Genomic DNA, 20,296 nt, shown 5'->3' on the forward strand with positions numbered 1-20,296 from the left:
ACAGAGAAGTATAGGCTTCTGGAGTCACATTCTGTGCATGCTGATTATTGTTCTGCTCTCAATCTCCTGAAATAAGGATACGGAGCTTCTCTTCTACTAAGTTATAGAATAGACATAAAATTAGTGGTTGACATTAGCAGATACTAAAGTAGGCTTCCTGCTATCTCTGCTTCAGAAAGAAAGTGAAATTCACAGCAGTGTGAGATAGATAGAAATCCTTTGCCAGATCTCTTTCTAGATACTGCACTGACTAGTTTATAGTGAATGTATTCAGTCAATTTCACATCCAATACATTTTCTCTCTTTTTTGTCACATGCACACAGATATGTTAGCATTGAAACATAGGGGTTTACAGAAGTAAGGTTGTGTTAGTGTTCATATTGCTATAAGGATACCAGTACATTTCCTGGATTACATAATCAATTAGAGACACAAACTTCACAACCTTGTAAACAAGGTTTCATTAATTATAATCCTTATTGTAATACAAACTATATTTACTCATTACACGAAATTCACATGTACAGTTTCACTCTCAGGTGTTCTAATTACCCCTAATTATAATTTACAGAAGGATTAGTATCCTGTATTTTAACCTTTTATTAAGAAGTTGATCAGTGTTCTATATTCTGTTGTAAACATTGTTTTTCTGTTATTCCAGCTGGCAATGAATCATGTCCTCAGCCGCAGACCTCAGAACACTTAGCTGCTATTGAAATTATGAAACTGAAACACATTCTAATTCTACAGAATAAAATTGATTTGGTCAAAGAGAGTCAAGCCAAAGAACAATATGAACAAATTCTAGCATTTGTGCAAGGTGAGTTTCCAGGTCAAAATCGAGAAGTCTCTCTTTGTTTACTACAAACCAACTTTTTGTCTTGCTTCACAAACAGCTCATTTTCAGTTATTGCCATATCAAATTTGTCAAACTAATTTTGCAAATGTATTAGCTAATTTTAGTAAATTTATCCAAGATCAGAACTCCAAAGCAAGCAAGCAAAAAGTGACTAAAGGTTAAATAGGGAAATCTAGTAAAGAAACCAAGTCAAATTCCAGTAAATTCTTCATAGCAAAGACCCTGACAAAGTGAGAGTCAAACTAGACCCTCATATATCAAGATTGTACTAATAATTTAGACTTGCCAAAATTGTTCCTTAAAAGATCTTAGTCCAGAACAGGGGTGTTAAACTCAATTTCATTGAGGGCCGCATCAGCGCTGTGGTTGATCTCGGGGGGGTCAGGCATGCATGGCCGACTGGGTGGGCATCACCAGCTTGATGCCACTCACTGGGCATGGCCGACTGGATGGGCATGGCCAGCTTGACGCCACTCCCCAAACTGCTGGCATGTTTCCTCTTCACATTGGGTAGACCTGGCCTAAACCAAGTTGGCCCAATGTTTCCTCTTTGCATTGGGTAGACTAGGCCAAAGTGACGCGGGTCAGTCCCATACATTTTCCAAGAAGGCCCTATGGGCCTGATGCCACTCACAGGCTTGTGTTTGACACCCCTGGAATAGGTAATGGGTTCAGCAAGAGATTCTTTTTCACGGTTACGTATTTTTATTTATTAAATAAATATATATAGCTACCCAATTTACACATAGGTGACTGTAGTTTACAAAATGATGTAAAGGAATGTGTGGATAATCTTGGGGAATGAGGGGCAGAGATGCTGCCTAGGAAATAATCAGATGAGTATTAGGAAACTGGACTTACTTAGTAAACATTTCACTTTTCATCCAAAAAGCTTCTTCAATTTTAAATGAAGAAATTAGAAAATTATATTCTTGGATGAGAAGCAAAATGTTTTTAAAGAAAAAAAACCTAGGAAATCCAGTTGCCTTTTGGAAAAAGCACTTTTGGGACTACCATTACCTGTATGATTGAGAATCTCTGTAGACAATCAGATGAGAGATGGAGGAGTCTTCAGTGGCTGGAGAGGAAGAAATTTAGGATTAGTCCTAATGGATCAGATGTTTAAAACAGACAAGAGGAAGTTTGTACCTTCAGTCATGCAAGATTCTGTTAATGTTACCTTACACTAAAGTAGAATTGCTTATTTAGTTGTGCTTCTTGTCTGGTTTACCTGGGAATATTGTCATAAAAACAGTCTGTAGTACTTCTGGTAGTTTGGTTGAGCATTATCTCTGTTATCCAGTTACTTCATTTGCAGTAGAACATTTAAACACTGAGCCAACAAATACATGACAGGCAATTCAATTTGATTGCAACAGTACTGTCTGTATAGAATTTGTAACTGGTGTTGGTACATATTATAATTATACTCTTGTCTGAAATTTTTAAAGATTTTAAAGATTTTCTATTTGTAATAGCCTGTATCTGTTAAAAGTAGAATATTTATCCAGTTGATTTCAAGTCACTGTAGAGTGCTTATGTCAAAGAAAGCATTGTATGTTGTTGCTGTCTTTTGCTTATCTGTTCTAAAGCAAAATTATAGACTCAGATTTTGCACTAAATGCTCTTGCGTTCTAATAACAACAAACAAGAGTAAAGAACATTAATCTATCTGACATTCTATTTGTTTCTTGATCTTTTTTTAGATTTTTATAATTGTAAGGGATTATCAAACATTGGTGAAAAAAAGAGGATGAGTTTTTATCCTTTTAATCCTTCTCGGGCCAGCTTTTTTTTTTCTTTCTTTCTTTCTTTCTTTCTTTCTTTCTTTCTTTCTTTCTTTCTTTCTTTCTTTCTTATTTAAAACTGTTTAATTTAATTCGGGAAGTAGAGGAATATACAAATATTTCCTAGCAGAAAATAATCCTGGAAATGCTCAGTTACTTTTAGTCAAGGAGAAGCCAGAAAAACCATTTTTATGATTAGAAAATCGTCTTGCTGATTACTCAGAGGAGGAATTTGGAGAATGATGGCTAATTGTAACTACTACTTCAAATTGAAGACCAGTAGATGAACTGAAAATAAATTGATGCTTCAACTGAAGGAAGCATTTTTTCACTACAAATTCTTTCCTATCCTTAATTGTGGCATAAAAAGCATAAAAATCAAATCACTTTAGACCCTGAATCTTTGCCATTCATCCTCAAACATTAATTTTCAAAGAATAGAATTGATTTATTGAAAATTATGATTATTTCTTCTGAACCAACTTTTCTTTAGCAAACCATTCTGTTAGTGAATCTGTATGGTTTCTTTTGTTCTTGTCCAAAAACAAATATATTCTGTAGATCAGGGGTGTCAAACTCAATTTCATTGAGGGCCGCATCAGGGTTGTGTTTCACCTCAGAGGGCTGGGGGGCGTGGCCAGGGTCAGCGTGGCCAGGGTGGTCGTGACAGCATTCAGCCTCCTGCAGCACTCTGCCAGCCAAAACAGGGTGCAGGGGTTAATTACAAAATGTGGGCTTTGCTTTGTGACATACAGATCCAGCAAGCAAGGGGCGTGGCCTGCACAGAAAATACACTTTTGTTTGGTTATGAAGAATATCCACAAACTCAGATGTAGACTAAATGTAGATTGACTTTTAGCTACACACCTTCCCAGCAAACAGCAAATTTTGAAGTTTCAGGTAAAGAAGATTCATTTTAAGATGAGTAACCACAGTTTGCATGTTGGAGGTTCCTAAAGGAATGTTGGGAAACTCTGTATTTTAAAGAACATTTGAGGGAGGGTTGCAGAATAGCCTTTCTCTGCCTGAGGCTGTAAAGACCCAGCACCAATCAAAACACTTTTTGTGAAGCAATTGATCACACTGACAGGGTAAGCCACTAGTATATGAAAATAAGAGCAAACCCCACTCCCTTCTAGTACTGATGAAGTTACCTAGTTTGGTAATGAAACATCTGCAAGAAAACCATCAAGGTCAGAGAGCACCAAGGACCCCACAATTCAATCCTGAGCTACAAATATTCTCTTCTATCAATAAACACTTTTTGATTACTCAGAGCCTGCCTTATATGAGATGGCTCCCACTGGATTTCATTCTAAATTTTGATACGATTTCTGTAAATAAATGTAGAATTATAGTGGCTGGGTCTTTGATCCTTCATACATCAAAAACATACAAAGCTAAGGGATAAACAAATAAAAAAAAAGATTTGAAAAAAAGAAAATGCTCAGGAAAGAAAAAATGAAAGTGTAAGAAAAAAAGAAAGAAGGAAACCCGAAAAAGAATGACTTCCAACTTTTTTTGGTACAGATATAAGTAAAAAATATATCAAACTCTTACTCTAAGATTAACAATTGTCTACATTATTTCCATAATCCCATGTCTAATAACTTTTAGATCAACTTTTAATTTCAGTTTCTCACAAAAAGTCCAGTAATGGTTCATATCGCTTTAATTACTATTTGTTAAGGAAACCACAACTGATTTATTTAATTGCACCAAACTCGAAATAAAACAGAAATGGAAAATCCTAAACTCTAGTATAGACCCATGCTTCTCAACTTTGGTAACTTTTAAGGTGCATGATTTCAATTCCCAAAATTTCCCAGGCAGCATGAAGTTAGTCCATCTGATCTACAGATAGGGATTTTTCCATTCCTCTTTTACTGGTTGTTATGAACAATCATAATGCAAAATCCTCACTTCCACCCCATCCCAGAGCAACAGAATTCCTCACTAACCTCCTTTCCAGCTCTGTTGTCCTGCGTGCAGAGCAACAAAAGAAGATCATGTGACTACCAGTTTAGAAAAAAATGAAATCAGACCTTCTATTCTGGGGGGGGAGGGGGGGGCTCACAAAATTAGAAGGTCTGACTTTTTTTTTTTTTTTTACTGGTAGTCACATGGTCTTTTGTTGCCCTGCATGCCGGAGAATGGAGCTGGAAAGCAGGTTAGTGAGGGAATTGTGTTTGCTACAGGATTTTGCAGGAGGCAGTCCAGATCAAAATCGGGCCACGTTTTTGGTCTGGATGCATGTCCCATTTTTGCTAGTAAAGGCATTGTGAGCCGGTTCTTTACTATTTCTAGGCCAGCCCTACGGGCTGGATCTAAGCACCCCATGGGCAGGATCCAGCCCGTGGGCCTTGAGTTTGACACCTCTGCTGTAGATTATAGAGCAAAAAATGTATTTGTGCTGGAGTTTCCAATATGTTAATCATAATAGAGGATTACAAGTATTATAATACGTGACTGTTTGTTGAAATAGGTACAGTTGCAGAAGGAGCTCCAATTATTCCAATCTCAGCACAGCTAAAATACAACATTGAAGTCGTTTGTGAATACATTGTAAAGAAAATTCCAGTGCCTTTAAGGGACTTCACATCAGAACCAAGGCTTATTGGTATGTCTATTTGAGTCACTGATTCTACGTAGAAAGTACACTAACACAGGAATTTGGTTAATGATGTGATAAATACATATTTATTGTAGTCATTGGTAGTATTGTTAACATAGCATCTTTGCTACATAGACTTTATAGGAAATATTTTGATATGAAAAATTTAGCTTAAATTCAACAGTGCTATATATCATTAATTCTATGTGAAAGTGATATGTTGTGTGATTAGAATCCAGCAGGACACATATTTAGATGAATTGGATCACATTAAAATAGTGTGTATTTATGTAACATATTTTATAACTTCAGAATCACGTAAATTTCTGTGCCCTCTTAATGGAGTGATGGTAAGCATAGTCATAAGAAATTAAATCATACTGATTTCATAGGGCCAATATTTATTGATTTGAGGACTGCAACATTTAACAGATTATAAGAGGAACTCATTATTTGTATGGATAATATACTTTTTTTGTCAAATCAAGAACAGTTTGTCTCATATTCATGAGGTCCTTATTCAAGAAAACTGAATAGATGGCTCCCATAAACTGACTTTGAAATTCCACTTTGTAAATTATCATGTCTTGAAACTTTCTGTTCAAGATAAATAAATCTGATACTGTTTTGTGCTCCTAGAATTAGTAACTGTTTTTGAATTGAACCTTATCAGATATATTTTCGTAAATGGGTAAAATGTCTAGAAGAAATGTATTTCTAGACATGCAATGTTTGTTTCAAGGGTTTGTGATGTTGTCACATCTACCACATGAAGGTCGATCAAGAAATTGATTTCAGGAAGCAGTAACATATATTTTTAGTTTCTTTATGTATAAATTCCTTTTAATTATTTAATCTTACCTTACCATGAGGACCCAGATTGTTGGGGGCAATATGCTGACTCTGTAAACCGCTTAGAGTGGGCTGTAAAGCATTGTGAAGTGGTAAATGTCTAAGTGCTATTACTAGTGCTATCTTCCAAAAAGAAATATGGATCCAACAATATACACCAAATCAGTGGCTTAATAAAGTATTAGATTCAGAGTGTGACTAATTGATAAATATATTATGGTATTAAAATGTTTAAAGTTTTTTGCAAGCTGAACTTAATGGAATGTTCTTTTCAGTTATTAGATCTTTTGATGTTAATAAGCCTGGATGTGAAGTTGATGACTTGAAGGGAGGTGTAGCTGGTGGCAGCATTCTCAAAGGTGTATTAAAGGTAATGTTTCTTTCCAATGCTGATTAACAGACTTATCATTTTATGTTAATGATAGAATTGTATGTATTCTTCCTCCTATTCCTTCTACATATGTGGGAGTTGAGGGATTCTCCAGAACTTGTTTGGTGAACATGAAGGCTAAGAGATTAAAACTAAATCGTTGGATGAATCAAAGTCCATAAGTTTAGATATAATACTAGTATAAATGGATGTTTATGACAATCCCAGGCCAAGTGTGCATGTGTGCGTGCGCAAGTGGTTGTGTTCTCTTTACTAAATGAGGATTGCAAACAAAGGCACTTGCAGTATAGAGACAAGTTCCCACTCCTGTTCCCCTCAAGTTCAACAAATTTGTCTTAAAAGTGTTTCAAATCAAAGCAAGAATGCAAGAAAGTAGTGAAGTAGTGAAGAAAAATCCAAGGATCAAAGTTTGTAGTTGGCATGTCCAGGCTCAGGGTTGTAAAGTTTTGCAAGTCAAGCTACAAGGAATGGGACTTAACAGGTCAATGGAGAGCTCTATTGCCTATTCTACACTCTTTACAGCTCACCAAACTGTTGTGTTGGGAGGGAGTGGTAATTCCACATCCTCATTTTCAGAAAGCTAAAGCAGCTGTGACTGCTGTGTGTTGTTTTGCCTTACCTCTTTTGGCTAATTCACATGGAAGTCCATTTGATGGTGCTGGAGCTGTCAACCCCAAAATGGCAAGCCTCTGGTGAGCCATCTCAGGGTGCCATTCAGGGAGGGGAGGCTGCAGGGCGTGACTGGGAGCCGTGCTGATCAGCTGGAAGGTGGCAAATGGAGCAACCGTGCTGATCAGCTGGGAGATCGATGGCGAATAGATCAGCTGGGCGTTGGAGCTGATCGGCTGGGAAGCGAAGCGCCAACCAATTGCAGCGCGAAGAGCATCATCTCCAAGCCCTACTCCCAAGTCGTCCCTTTTGTTTTAAGTGTTCTTGCCTTTTGGCAGCTCTGCGAATGCACGCGCTGGAAACAGGCTCCCCCTATTCCTCTGCCTTGCTGATGTCCGACTCTGGAGGCTCCGGAGGCAGCACATAACTCACAGATGGTCCTGGCCCCCTCTCTGCCTCCGACACAGAGCCCTCATCCGAGCCTTCCCCAGACTCCAGGACTGGGGAAGGCCCATGTTCCTCCCCAACCTCCTCACTGTTCAACTCTGCTGCCAGCTCTGCAGGCCACTGGCGGATCACAGCAGGTGTTTGGAACAATGATCTCCATGCCATACTCTCCATTATTTATGGTATCTCCCAGGCGTGAAATGCTATCGGTTTGCTCCGGTTCGGGCGAACCAGTAGTGATAAGAACTACCGGTTCAGGTGAACCGGTAGTAAAAAAATGCTTTAAAAAGTAAAAAAAAAAGTTCTGATGATCACAGTTGTGCCGTGCGATCGTTGGAACATTTTTTAAACTTTTTTAAAGTATATTTTTACTACCGATTCAGGCAAATAGGTAGTAAAAAATGCCTTAAAAAGAAAAAAAAAGTTGGCTACACCTAGTCACATGACACACACACACTCCACCAAGCCATGCCCACAGAACCAGTAGCAAAAAAAATTGCATTTCACCACTGGTATCTCCTTAAATTTCTATGATGCTTATCATGTAAAATGATGATTGGGGAAAAACAAGCACTCCCATTCCTTCTGAAACTAATCATTAGTGTAGCTGAACACATAGAGAAAACCAGTGTTCTACATAAACGTGTACAAACCATGGCTACAGTGAACTGACATAAAGAATTGGCTATAAAATCCATTACCAATGCACTATATAGAGATTGATATGTAATAACCTTCCTTTCTTATATCTTATTATTAGGTTGGCCAGGAACTTGAGGTGAGACCTGGCATTGTCTCAAAGGATAGTGAAGGAAAACTTATGTGCAAGCCTATTTTCTCCAAAATTGTATCTCTGTTTGCAGAACATAATGATTTGCAATATGCTGCACCAGGAGGCCTTATTGGTATGTTTGTTTTACATTTATGTTTAAGAGAACATGGAAGATACCAAGATAAGACTGTGGCTATGAATATACAGTTTCAAGGACTTTTTTTGCAACAGCTATAAACGTTTCTATACTTTCTAAAACCATTTTTAAAGTGGTAGTTATAGTATTATATGTGCATTATGTACATATTAACTCAAGCTAAAATTGAATACCTTTCAGTTTCACTTAAGTTTCATTTATAGCACAACACAAAGTGATAGATAGAATTAAGATCTATCAACAATAGAGGAAAACGTAAGGGTTTTTAAATTTTTAGCTCATTCACCAATGGCTCTTGGATGAAGAGGAAAGAAAACTATAACTCTTACAACACTCCAGTTTGTTTTGCTATGATTTAGGAATCTATATTCCTGGTAGTGATTCTGTTTTACTGTTAGCTGTGTCCTTACTAGCTATCACTGTTTCCCCTGAGAATGTGTTTTGAACAACTTAGTATCTTCCAAATCATCTAGAATTCAACAAATGTTATAATATTCATTTATTAATACATATTTATGTAGTATTACAAATAAAATTATAAAAGAGTGATAAAAGAAACTTTGGAACAGTGAATCATATATGTGGCCCAAGCAGCAGAATCTATTTTTGGCAAATTCATTAGAATTATTAAACTATTCTTACAAGATCCAAGAAAAAGAAAAGAATCCATTGGAATGGCCAACTGATCAATTTCAATAAATAAATATTTATTTTAAATATTTTTTTTTTAAAAAGCACTGAATAGTGTCTGGTGATTTAAAAGTAACTTAACAATTGAAAATCTGTTGCTTTTTTAAAATAAAAGTATTTTGTTATTAGGTGTTGGTACCAAGATTGACCCAACTTTGTGCCGAGCTGATCGAATGGTAGGGCAAGTTTTAGGTGCAGTTGAAGCACTACCTGAAATATTCACAGAACTTGAAATTTCCTACTTCTTGTTGAGGCGATTACTGGGTGTCCGTACTGAAGGGGACAAGAAAGCTGCCAAGGTTAGTTAAATTATTTCTGGTGAATCTGGATATTCTGTAAATTTCTGTATTTTAAAAGGGATGCTTGCAAATTTAAAATGGTACAAATTGCACATATCTTTAAAATTCTTTACTAATTGTTGTAGGTGCAAAAATTATCTAAAAATGAAGTACTAATGGTAAACATAGGATCTCTTTCAACTGGAGGACGGGTCAGTGCAGTGAAAGCTGATCTGGGGAAAATAGTGCTAACTAATCCTGTATGCACTGAAGTTGGAGAAAAAATTGCCCTTAGTCGAAGAGTTGAAAAACACTGGCGGTAAGTTGATTTGAAATAAAACATAATGTATCACTATAAATACATTTTAAGCTAAACACAAATTATTGGAAGAATCTAGCAGAAAAAGCAGATAATATAAAGTTAGTATCTATTCTGCTGGGTGTAATCCATGATATTTAATACTAATTAATAACTTGTTGGACCTGACATAATGTTTCAAAGTACACTAAACACTGTTTTTCCATGCTGGTAAATAGATATTGCTTCCTAGTCTACTTAATAGTTTTCCATTTATACTTGCATCCTGCCATTCTATAGATGTTCAAAGAGTTTGTCAAGAGTTGCCTCAAACCACTAGATGGGTGGCAAATGTAATAATAGTTAACAAAATAAATTCCTCCATAAATTTTTCAGATTACTTTTGTATTTTTGCAAACCTTTGTATTCCGTAATGTCTCTTCTTATGCATAAATGTAACATGTTAACAACATAAGAACCACTATTTAGAGATTGCAATTTGTATTTATAATGGTAAAATTCTAAGTTCAATAAAATAGTAAGTATAGTAATAATTTCAATTATTGAAATATCACACAACTCTATCCTAAGGACTGTTGTTGCTTGAGTTGATGTTTCTTATCAAATATAATAAAATGTCAAAGATGCTAAATAAATGGAACAGTGTCTTTGATTGAAGACTGCCCTATTTAGCAACCGCTCAAAATCATAATAGCATTGAAAAAGTAAGTTTATAGTTAGTCATCAAACTTATGATGAATGTAGAATTCCAAGATCATGTGATCACAATTCAGGCATTTGGTAAGAAGCATCTATTTTTTATCATCTCAGTCTCCCAGTCACATAATCACAATTTGTGACCTTCATGGCTGGCTTTTTTTTTTTTCCAAAATTTTTATAAAAAAAATTTTAAACATAAAACATAAAATATATCATTTTAGAGCAAGGGTTTGGTCCGTCATAAAATGAGTACAATTATTCACATTCCCTCAATCAATTTTGTTCCAAATTTTATCCATTTATATCTTAAAGAAAAAAGAAAAAAAAATCTTATTCTAAACATTTATCATTCTACTATTACACCCAAAATTCTAAACAATAAACACTGGTCTAAATCTTTATCATTTTAACAATCAACATTTCATATATATTCCTCAATCCTAAAACCCATTACCTCAAATCTATATTTTACTTCTCTTAAATGACATCTAATATCCATAATCTTGACAAAAAGTATTTTCCTCCTCTCTTAAAGTCATTTCATAAACAATCAACATTTCCTTCTATAGTTTGTTACTTCCACAATACTTTATTTTATTTATTTCAAGTTTATTCTTATATTTTATTGAATCTAATTTTTAACTGGTAAAATAAATATTAAATATCTATTTCCCAGCTGTATTTTCCAATACTCTTATCTGTATTTATTTAAACTGGTTCACAGTTTAGCTACTATTCTCCGGTAAAATCTCTTCCACTTCCTCCTAAATTTATTTTTTAGCTGGTTCACATCTTAATCAGCTGCTTTCCAGCAATGCTTTCCTCATTCCTTATCTTAATTATTTTAGCTGGTTCACAGTATAATTTTAACTGCACACCAACCTTCTCCTTAACTCCTCCTAAATCTATTATAAAACTGGTTCACAACTCAAGTAGTTGCCTTCCAGCAATGCTTTCCTCCGCTCCTACCCCTATTTTTAACTGGTTCACAACTTTATTTCAGTTGATCCCCAGCTATAGTCTCCTCCACTCCTAACTTTTGGCTGGTTCACAGCTTTGCTTTAACTCAGCAGTTCTCAACCTGGGGGTCGCAACCCCTTTGGGGGTTGAACGGCCATTTCACAGGGGTCGCCAAAGCCCTCTCTCGGGCCCCCCCACGCTTTCACTCACCCTCACCTTCTGCCTCTGTTGGATCACTGGCCGTTCGCTTACCCCACCCACTCCCAATCTATTGCTGCCTCCTGAGTCCCAGCTGATGGCTAGAGAGAAAAAAAACTGTTTAAATTCTTGCCGCGGGGCTTCAAAGGGCTGCCCTACAGCTGATCAGTGTTAAAAAAAAACAAATGAGTAGACCAGTGCCTGCAAAAATAGAAAAAACAGCCCCTTTCAGCTTCAGGATAGGTTAATTAGCACAAGTTGATTAGATCAGCCTCGACTCTCAGCTGTTTTGCGGAGGGATCTGTTGCTAGCTGCAAAAAAAATCTCGAGCAGATTTTTTCCCCCTAGCTATGCTGAGAAAACGAAAGTGAAAGTAAAGCAGGGTCTTTGCTGCAACCTGACAAAATGAGGCAGAGAGAGATTTCTTTTTCCTCACCAAAAAAGGTAGGTGCAAAACTGCAAACAAATGGGAAATTTAGGGCAAAAAAGGAGGTTCAAGATTTTAAAACACAAAAGAAAAAAAGCTCTATTTAACTAGGGAATTGTAATAATTGAGATACTATTAATTGTATATTGTATTGAAAGCAGAAATGGTTAAGTTGTGATTTGGAGGAATATATGGGGGAAATTATTTGGTTTATTATTATTGGTAAATATAATTAATTGATTTGTAAGAAATTGGATTGCATGGAAATAATTGGAATATTCTTGTTCATATTGATTAATATACAAAAAAGATAGTTATATAACTAATTGATTTATATTAAAATGTTGAATTTGTATTAAACAACTGTATTACATAATTACATAATTAACCAATGTGAGGATGGATATAAAAATAGATGACAATGGGAAGGGGTATAATATAGAATAGAAGGGAAAAATTGAAGATTAGAGATGAGGATGAAGGGTAACATTGTTTTTTTAAAAAAAATAGATGAGGAATAAATTGGCAAAAAGGAAATATAGAAATTGTAAATTTAATTGAAATGACTAAACACTGTTTAAATTTGTGAACCGGCCAAATACTCTGTTCAAAGAAAATACATCGTATGTTTGTATGTGTGTTTCTAATTATTGCTATTTATTCATATTTGTTCTCTTTTATTCTTTAAAGTTTAACAATTCATTCTTTATCTTAATATCTTCATATTTGTTTGGGGTTGGTTTTCTTCCCTTTCATCTTTTTTATTGTACAGCAATCTTTCTCCTCAAACCTACCACCTCTCTCTTTTCTTTTCTTTCCTTCTTCCTTTCTCTTCCCCCCTTCTTCTTCTCCCTACTTCCTCTTCCTTTCTCCTTCTCCTCCTCTCTTCCTCCCTCTCTTACCCTCACTCCTACTCTAATTTCCCTTCCCTTCCTTCATCCCTCTCTATTGCTGTATCCTTTTATGCATATGGACTACTCAGAGGGCTGAAAAAGTTATTTTTGACTGGTCCTCGCACTTTTGACCAATCCTCAAACTTACGACTGTCCTCACATTTTACGTTTTTGCCCTATCTTGTCACCATTGTGAAGAGAAGCAGTTGTGAAATGAGTGACACGGTTAAGAATGCTACAATGGGCATAAATGATGACCAGTCATAAGTGCGAAGACCAGTCAAAAGTGCGAGGACCTGTCAGAAATCACTTTTTTCAGCCGTCTGGATTGTCCTTTTGTGCACATGGACTACTCAGAGGGCTGAAAAAGTTATTTTTGACTGGTCCTCGCACTTTTGACCAGTTGTCGAATTTACGACTGTCCTCACATTTTACGTTTTTTGCCCTATCCCCATGGTGAAAAGAAGCAGTTGTGAAATGAGTAACATGGTTGTTAAGAATGCTGCACGGGCATAAATGTGAGGATGGTCATAAGTGTGAGGACCAGTCAAAAGTGCGAGGATCTGTCAGAAATGACTTTTTTCAGCCCTCTTGAGTAGTCCCTATACACATAGCCATGGCCACCCGGTCACATGACCAGCTAGCCACGCCCACCCAGTCACATAACCTCCAAGCCACGCCCACAAAACAAGCCACGCCCACAGAACTGGTAGTAAAAAAATTTAGAACCCACCCCTGGTTGGGGGTCACCACAACATGAGGAACTGTATTAAAGGGTCGCGGCATTAGGAAGGTTGAGAACCACTGCTTTAACTGTTTTCCAGCCCATGCTTTCCTTCACTCCTAACTCTTATTTTTATTTTTAACTGGTTCCCAGTTTACTTTAACTGTTCTCCAGTATGATGCTTTCCTCCACTCCTACCTTATTTGTAAAACTGGGTCACAGCTTTGCTTTCACTGATCTCCAGAATCATGCTTTCCTCCACTCCTAAACTCATTTAACTAATTCATAACATTTATCTCTTATTCAGTTGTTTAGCTCCAAATTACTTCAGAATATGTTACCAATATTGTTTTCCAATCTATTCTCCTCCATATCTCTACCAATTTAAGATACAAGTATATTTCAATAAATATCTTATCTCCTATTCTCTCTTAAGTTTTCTCCCATTCCATGCTTATTTCTTATTTTCAATGGCTGGCTTTTGATATGAAGTCAATGGGGAAGGTGACAGTAATTGCAACTCAGAGTCATGTGATTTGCTTAACTACATCAGAACTTACATAAGTCAAGCATGGTCATTCACATGTTTCACTTACTACTGTGTTGCTACCAGTTCTAACTCTCCTAAGAGAACTTACCTGTATACAGTGGTATACAAAACATTTCATATTGGAGCAATCAGACTTTGGAGTTTTATTTTCTGATAATGGCCAATCCCAGTATTCCAAACGTGATTCATGAATTATCTGGAATGGGAAATGATTACTAATGTTTGCATAATGTTATCTTATACCTGTTTCCCGCAAAATAAGACATCCCCTGATAATAAGTCCAATCGGGCTTTTGAATACATGGATTCAAAAAAATATAAGACAGGGTCTTATTTTCGGGGAAACACGGTATATTGTATTTAGAGGATCTTCTTTTATTCAAATTTATTTTTGATGCCTCAAAGTTTTTCTAATCTGCTTTTCTTGTTTTCCAGTTTAATTGGATGGGGACAAATTAGAAGAGGAGTGACAATCAAGCCTACTGTGGATGATGATTGAAAGCAAAAAGCCAATTCTTCAATTTGTAAAAAAAATGGTGTGTGTTTCCATACAGTTGGAATGCATTTTTAGTGAGGAAGCTGTTGCAGAGATAATGTCCACATTGTATTGAAAATCAAATCTCTAACTAAAAGTCTTGACAGTGTCTGCAATAAATTAAACAAATTAGCAAAGATGGATCTAATTCTCCAGTATTTCACAAAAACTAAATTTGTTGTGTGTTTATGTCAGTTTTTTTAGAGACTGTATGGGGCTGAGTATTTGATTTTAAACAATGTAACTCAAGATCCCATAATCTGATTTTGAATTTTGAAAATTGCTTATTTTTTCATTTAACTCTTATAGGTCATTGAGTAACAAAAAACTGAAATGTTTGTCAATGAAACAAACTTAAACAAATAAACTTTTCTTAGAAGATGAATTTTCTTTCTTGTTCTATACCATACTTCGACCTTGCAGCAAATATGATTCTACTTATTATTGAACGCTGTTATATTTATAGCTAATGGTCCCAAAGCACTGATCCTATTTATCTGTCAGTAAATGTTTTTTTAAAAACTAAACCCCTCAAGAGAGAATTTTGAAATATAATTCCAATTACACATCCAAAATAAAATATTTGCAACCACAATGGACAGTATCCAAAAAGCGAACTAATTATTGTCTATTTTAATTTTTTGGAAAAGGCTAAAATTATTGTATAGAAATGCTGTATATCTGAATTACAAGTTGAGAAGTGAATAATGATTTATACAATAGATCCGGTTTAATGTAATTATGATGCAATGCCATATCAGCCATTTATGACATTTAGCTACTCAGTATCCTGTGGGATATTGCTAATAGAACATGAATACTTATTTGAAATAGTTTAGCTGGAGTGATATTCATTTTTATGATTGCAATTGATCTTAACCAAGGTAACTTTAAGCTTCTGCACTTTTCAATGTCTCTTCTCTTGCCATAATTTAAATAGATATTCTTGATTATTACCTGTCAGGTGCAAATCCTGGCATTTCATGGAGTCAGCTATCTTGACAACCATATTCTTGCAGCAGATTGAAAATCTTGTTTTTCTTAACTGTTTTATTGCCTTTTGTGGTCCTATGATAGTTAATATCACATTATCTGCATAATATTTCAGCATATATTCCTCTATGCAAATTCTCACATCATATCCATCTTTGGTATGGAATTAATAAACACACTAACATGTATTATTGAGAGCAAGTTGGATAACAGAGAGAATATAACCTTGTCAGTAATTTGCACACAGTGGTTTTGAGTCCTGTATCAGCCATGCCAGTTTGACTAAGGAAAAGCAGTGGCTGTAAGCACTGATCTAGAAGTAACCAGCTGGGAGTCCTTCCAATGGGGCTGTTAAACTGGTGTTACTGCTGAAATTACTTACCTGCATGGCAGTGACTCTACAAGCTCCTGATTGTCATCTCAGGATTGGGACTGGAACTCCCAAAGTATCCTGGGAAGAAAGTCTGATGAAACTTGTGAATTCATGACCTCCATGGCAACTATGGTCCTTTTCAAGTAATCTGACCTGGGAGAATATAGATTGGTTTTTATTTCATTCCAGATGAATTGTGATCTAGAAATGAAATATATTAACTTATGCTATTGTTGTTAAATAATTTTCTCATCAAACTACACTTCCAAGCTGCCTTTGACTTCAATATAGATGGTGGACCTTTTCAAGTGGACCCAAAATTGTCCAGTAGTTTTCCTTCTAGTTGGTAAGATTTGACTCGGAAACCGAGCAAGTTAAAGACTGTATGACCAAATGGATGCAGTATTTAGACACAATTGATATGAAGCAATGGAAATTCAATGGAAAAAATATTAGATTTACAGTTAATGTTGTACTTTAAAATGATATGTTTTACTAATATTACTCCAGTATTGGTTCCTAAACTGACAGCTTATTTTCTAAAAAGTATTGGTTATGTAACAATCAAGTTGGATTATTATTCCATATTTAATGGCACTGCTGTAAAGTTCAACAATTTTTGAAAATGATTTACAACAGAAGTTCTAAAAGTTGAATTTTTCTGTTATACATCACATTAAATACATATAATTCCCTCAGTAAAATAATGGCAAATTACATTGTGAGATTGTAATGTCTCAAATAACTTTGCATATAAATAACAAATTTTACACATAATTTATGTCAATATCATTTTTGGATTAAATTTCATTTATTGGTTTTTATCAAATCCAAAATTTGAATTTTTCTTGATATAGAATCATGGACCAGATGACATCTTTTCTGTTTTGGTCCTTATTCTGTTTGGTCTCTTCCTCATGGATTCCCAAAAGCTGCCAAAACAGCCCTATTCCCCTATTATTTTTACTCTACTTGATTGTTGGAGGTATTTATGGTTTTGTATTGTTTAATATTATTCTTCTAATGGGGGCAGGCTATAAAAAACCATGAACAAATACATAATGTAATAAAAATAAATTATCCAGGACAAGGTATTCTAGGTATTATTGCAACTTGATTCTGGAATACTGCATTACCTTTGTGTGACATGCTTCCAACATTATTTGAGCATAAAACTACTCATTTGCTCCAAACCTAATTCCATTATTAGTAAGCTTTATGTGAAGTGTCCTGAGTAATGACCTCTGAAGGGCAATCTGAAATACATTTGATTTAATATTAAAAAATTTTCAAGCAAAAAGTTTTGCTTTTGAAAGAATTGTTTTCTTTCATTTTTGTTTTATTTTTTATATGAATAATGCAGCTGTTATACTCTGCAAGTATTCATATGGAGGGTTTAAAAATAGTTTAATGTTAACTATTTTCTATCCTTAAAATTTGCATATATTGGATTTTCTCCTGTTCTATAGTTTGAAATGTCAAATTCTGTTCTGATAAAGTTTATCCAGTCTCCTTTAAGGTTTTGGTCTAGGAAAATATTTAATGTTCTTAGACTGTTCATCAATCTATTTAACTATGAAATACACCTAGCATGTGTTTTACTGGGATCAGTATAGAACTCCAAGGAATTTCTGTCATGAAAACAAAATTTCTGGGGGACAAAAACACAGCCTTAACCTACGATTGCTCCTTCTGTTGCATTGTTTCTAGAGATTCCTTGAAAACAAAGTATCTACATTGTCTTAAATATTGTATTAATCATTCCATCATAAAAATTCTAAAACCAAAATATATTGATTTTCCAGAAATTATTTATCCAGGCTTGGAGACTATGCCAAAGAACATAGATGTTGACTATTGTTTTTGTTGGTTAATTAAAAAAGAAAATGGATAACAAAAAAAGGCTGAGTTTACATATCATACTAAGTAATAATCAGATAATTATGTTCGTCTTAATTCAACAAATTAAGTTTTATTCAAACAAACCATAGTTTAGGATAATGTACAAAACTTCCTATTATTTATTGTATCGGTAAGGATTGTAATCACCTTGCAATTGAAGATATACTTGGGAGTTTAACATTAACTGATACAGTGGTATTGTCCGGTTATAGTTGCATTTGAGCCAATATCAGGACTCTTAATATGACTGTTCATAGTTTACATACAACAATTGTGGACTTCTCGGGCATGAAAATTGGCTAAGAATGGCACAATGTAGGAAGAAATCTATACTGCTCATAATGTAATTTCCAAGCCTTTTTTTTAAACTTCTATTTTTTTCTTTACCTCTATGCTTATCATTTTTGTGATTGTATTGATCCTTTTATAGAGTTTTATATTTTTATATGTTTGATTGGTGTATCATAAAAATTGTGCAAACCAGCTAATTTATTCAATTAACATACCATATGTTTTATTTGGTTACGAAGAAAAGGTTTGCTGATCAGACCAAAAGATCCCTCTAAGTCAGAATTTTGTTTGCAAAGTAACCGGGTAGATGCTTCTTGAAAGCCTCAAGTTTTAAAATGGATTTCATACAGGCACTTTGACAAAGAACCATAGCAGTCTTTATCTTCCTACATGTTTACATCTATTTTTAATTCTAAACTGAATTCCCAACATTATATCATGTGACACTGAATTCCATAATCTATGGTATATAAAGTGTTCTTTATGAGGATGGATTTATGAGTAATTAAGTATTATAATACTTAATTACTTAAGTAATTAAAAGTACTTCAACTTTTAATGCTGTTCTCCCTAAATATCATACATTTTATTAAACCAAATGTTATTAAAACAATAAACCATGCAATTAAAATATTAGGAAAACAAGATACACAACATTTACTAAACGTGGTAATGTATTTTATTGCTAATAATTGAAGATACACAGCAGAAAATAACAAGAGAAGTCTTCTCTAACCTTGTCATCCCCTTCCAGAGAATGGATTTCAGTTCTCAGAATTCCATTAGTTTGACTATACTGTACCTGAGAATTTTGCAACTTGAAATTTACTTTTTTAACTTTAAAAATGCTATCTAAGCTTAATAGAAAATATTAAAAATAGCATCTATAACACAAAGCAAAGACACAAAATTGTGTTCTGCTGTTAACACACATTTTTAACAGAGAATTAAATGGGATATAATGCATATGTGATTTGCACCTTAGGGCTCCAAAGGAAATGAGCCTTAATTTGATCCATACTCATATCAAGTATCCACAATCTGATTTTGATAGCTGAAAACAGAGAACTGTACAAACCATCTACGTAACTTTTAAATAATTGTGTCATTAACAAAATATAGATCGTTACAATGAAGTATTCAGTAAATTTAAGTTTGCAACTATGAAACAATAATTATTTTGAAACATTCATTTTACAACAAAAGACACACTGGCACCCAATGTCTAATAATCGCAAATTTTTTATTTGCTAACTAAGGTTGCACATTCTGATTTGGGAAAGTAGCTGTACAACAATATACCCCTGACTCCCTATAAAACCAGAAACAGAAAACATGGTAGATAACTGCATTCACCAAAAGGATTGATCTATATGAACCGGGATTAAAGCACCGTACTTTCATTTTCCTGGCTTCCTATTTAAGAAAAATGTTATGTTCTCCGTCAAATGGAGAAGGGGAGGGCGGAGGGTAGAGATAGAGAGCGGGACAATACTTTCATTAAAAATGCCGTAATAAGGTACCTCTTATTTTCATTTTCCAAAAGGCTGTGGATAAATTTATTTTCGGCAAGCAAGGGGGATGTATTACGATGCGAGAGGCGGGGGTGCCCGGGGCAATGCCTGTGGAGAAGCCACCCCAAAATGTTGGGGATTTTCCAGGCCTAAACAACTCCTCATTCCCCGGCGCCGTGTTCAGCAAGTGAGCCCGGAGCGGAATTTTACGGCCAAGCTGGAACGGAGGCGGCGGCAGGAGCGGCAGCTATAGCGGGAGGGGTTGGCAGGGACCCACCGCCCTTCTACTTCATCCACCCGGCCCGGCCCGGCCCGGTTCCTTCTCGGTCGCGCGCCCGGTCTGGCCTGGCCCGGGGCCGAAGAGCAGGCGGCTCAAGCAGCAGCGGAGCCGGCAACTCCTTCCGCATTTCCCTGGGTCTCTCACGGGCAGTGACGTGACGTGCTGACGGCTGCCCGGCCCG

General features: G+C 35.4%; 1 protein-coding gene and 1 long non-coding RNA gene across 2 annotated transcripts in view; one reads left to right on the top strand and one right to left on the bottom strand.

The window, feature by feature from the left end:
• The window catches only part of EIF2S3 (eukaryotic translation initiation factor 2 subunit gamma), a 40,808-nt gene extending 25,661 nt beyond the window's left edge, over positions 1-15,147 (top strand). The window contains exons 6-12 of the mRNA XM_070944096.1: positions 663-821; positions 5,133-5,267; positions 6,389-6,483; positions 8,321-8,465; positions 9,309-9,478; positions 9,604-9,776; positions 14,663-15,147. Coding sequence (XP_070800197.1) covers positions 663-821; positions 5,133-5,267; positions 6,389-6,483; positions 8,321-8,465; positions 9,309-9,478; positions 9,604-9,776; positions 14,663-14,726 — 941 coding nt within the window. The 3' untranslated portion in view covers positions 14,727-15,147. The remainder of the gene's footprint in view (positions 1-662; positions 822-5,132; positions 5,268-6,388; positions 6,484-8,320; positions 8,466-9,308; positions 9,479-9,603; positions 9,777-14,662) is intronic.
• LOC139317142 (uncharacterized) lies at positions 1,883-20,283 on the bottom strand. Its single transcript, XR_011600414.1, has 3 exons — positions 19,845-20,283; positions 16,138-16,281; positions 1,883-1,938 (listed from the first exon to the last, which is right to left on the bottom strand). It is a non-coding gene; the product is annotated as an uncharacterized lncRNA (long non-coding RNA).
• Between the last annotated feature and the right edge of the window lie 13 nt (positions 20,284-20,296).

The sequence above is a fragment of the Pituophis catenifer genome, unplaced genomic scaffold (genome assembly GCF_029215685.1).
Source record: "Pituophis catenifer annectens isolate HBS135680 unplaced genomic scaffold, rPitCat1.0.hap2 SCAF_4, whole genome shotgun sequence".
Lineage (NCBI taxonomy): Eukaryota > Metazoa > Chordata > Lepidosauria > Squamata > Colubridae > Pituophis > Pituophis catenifer.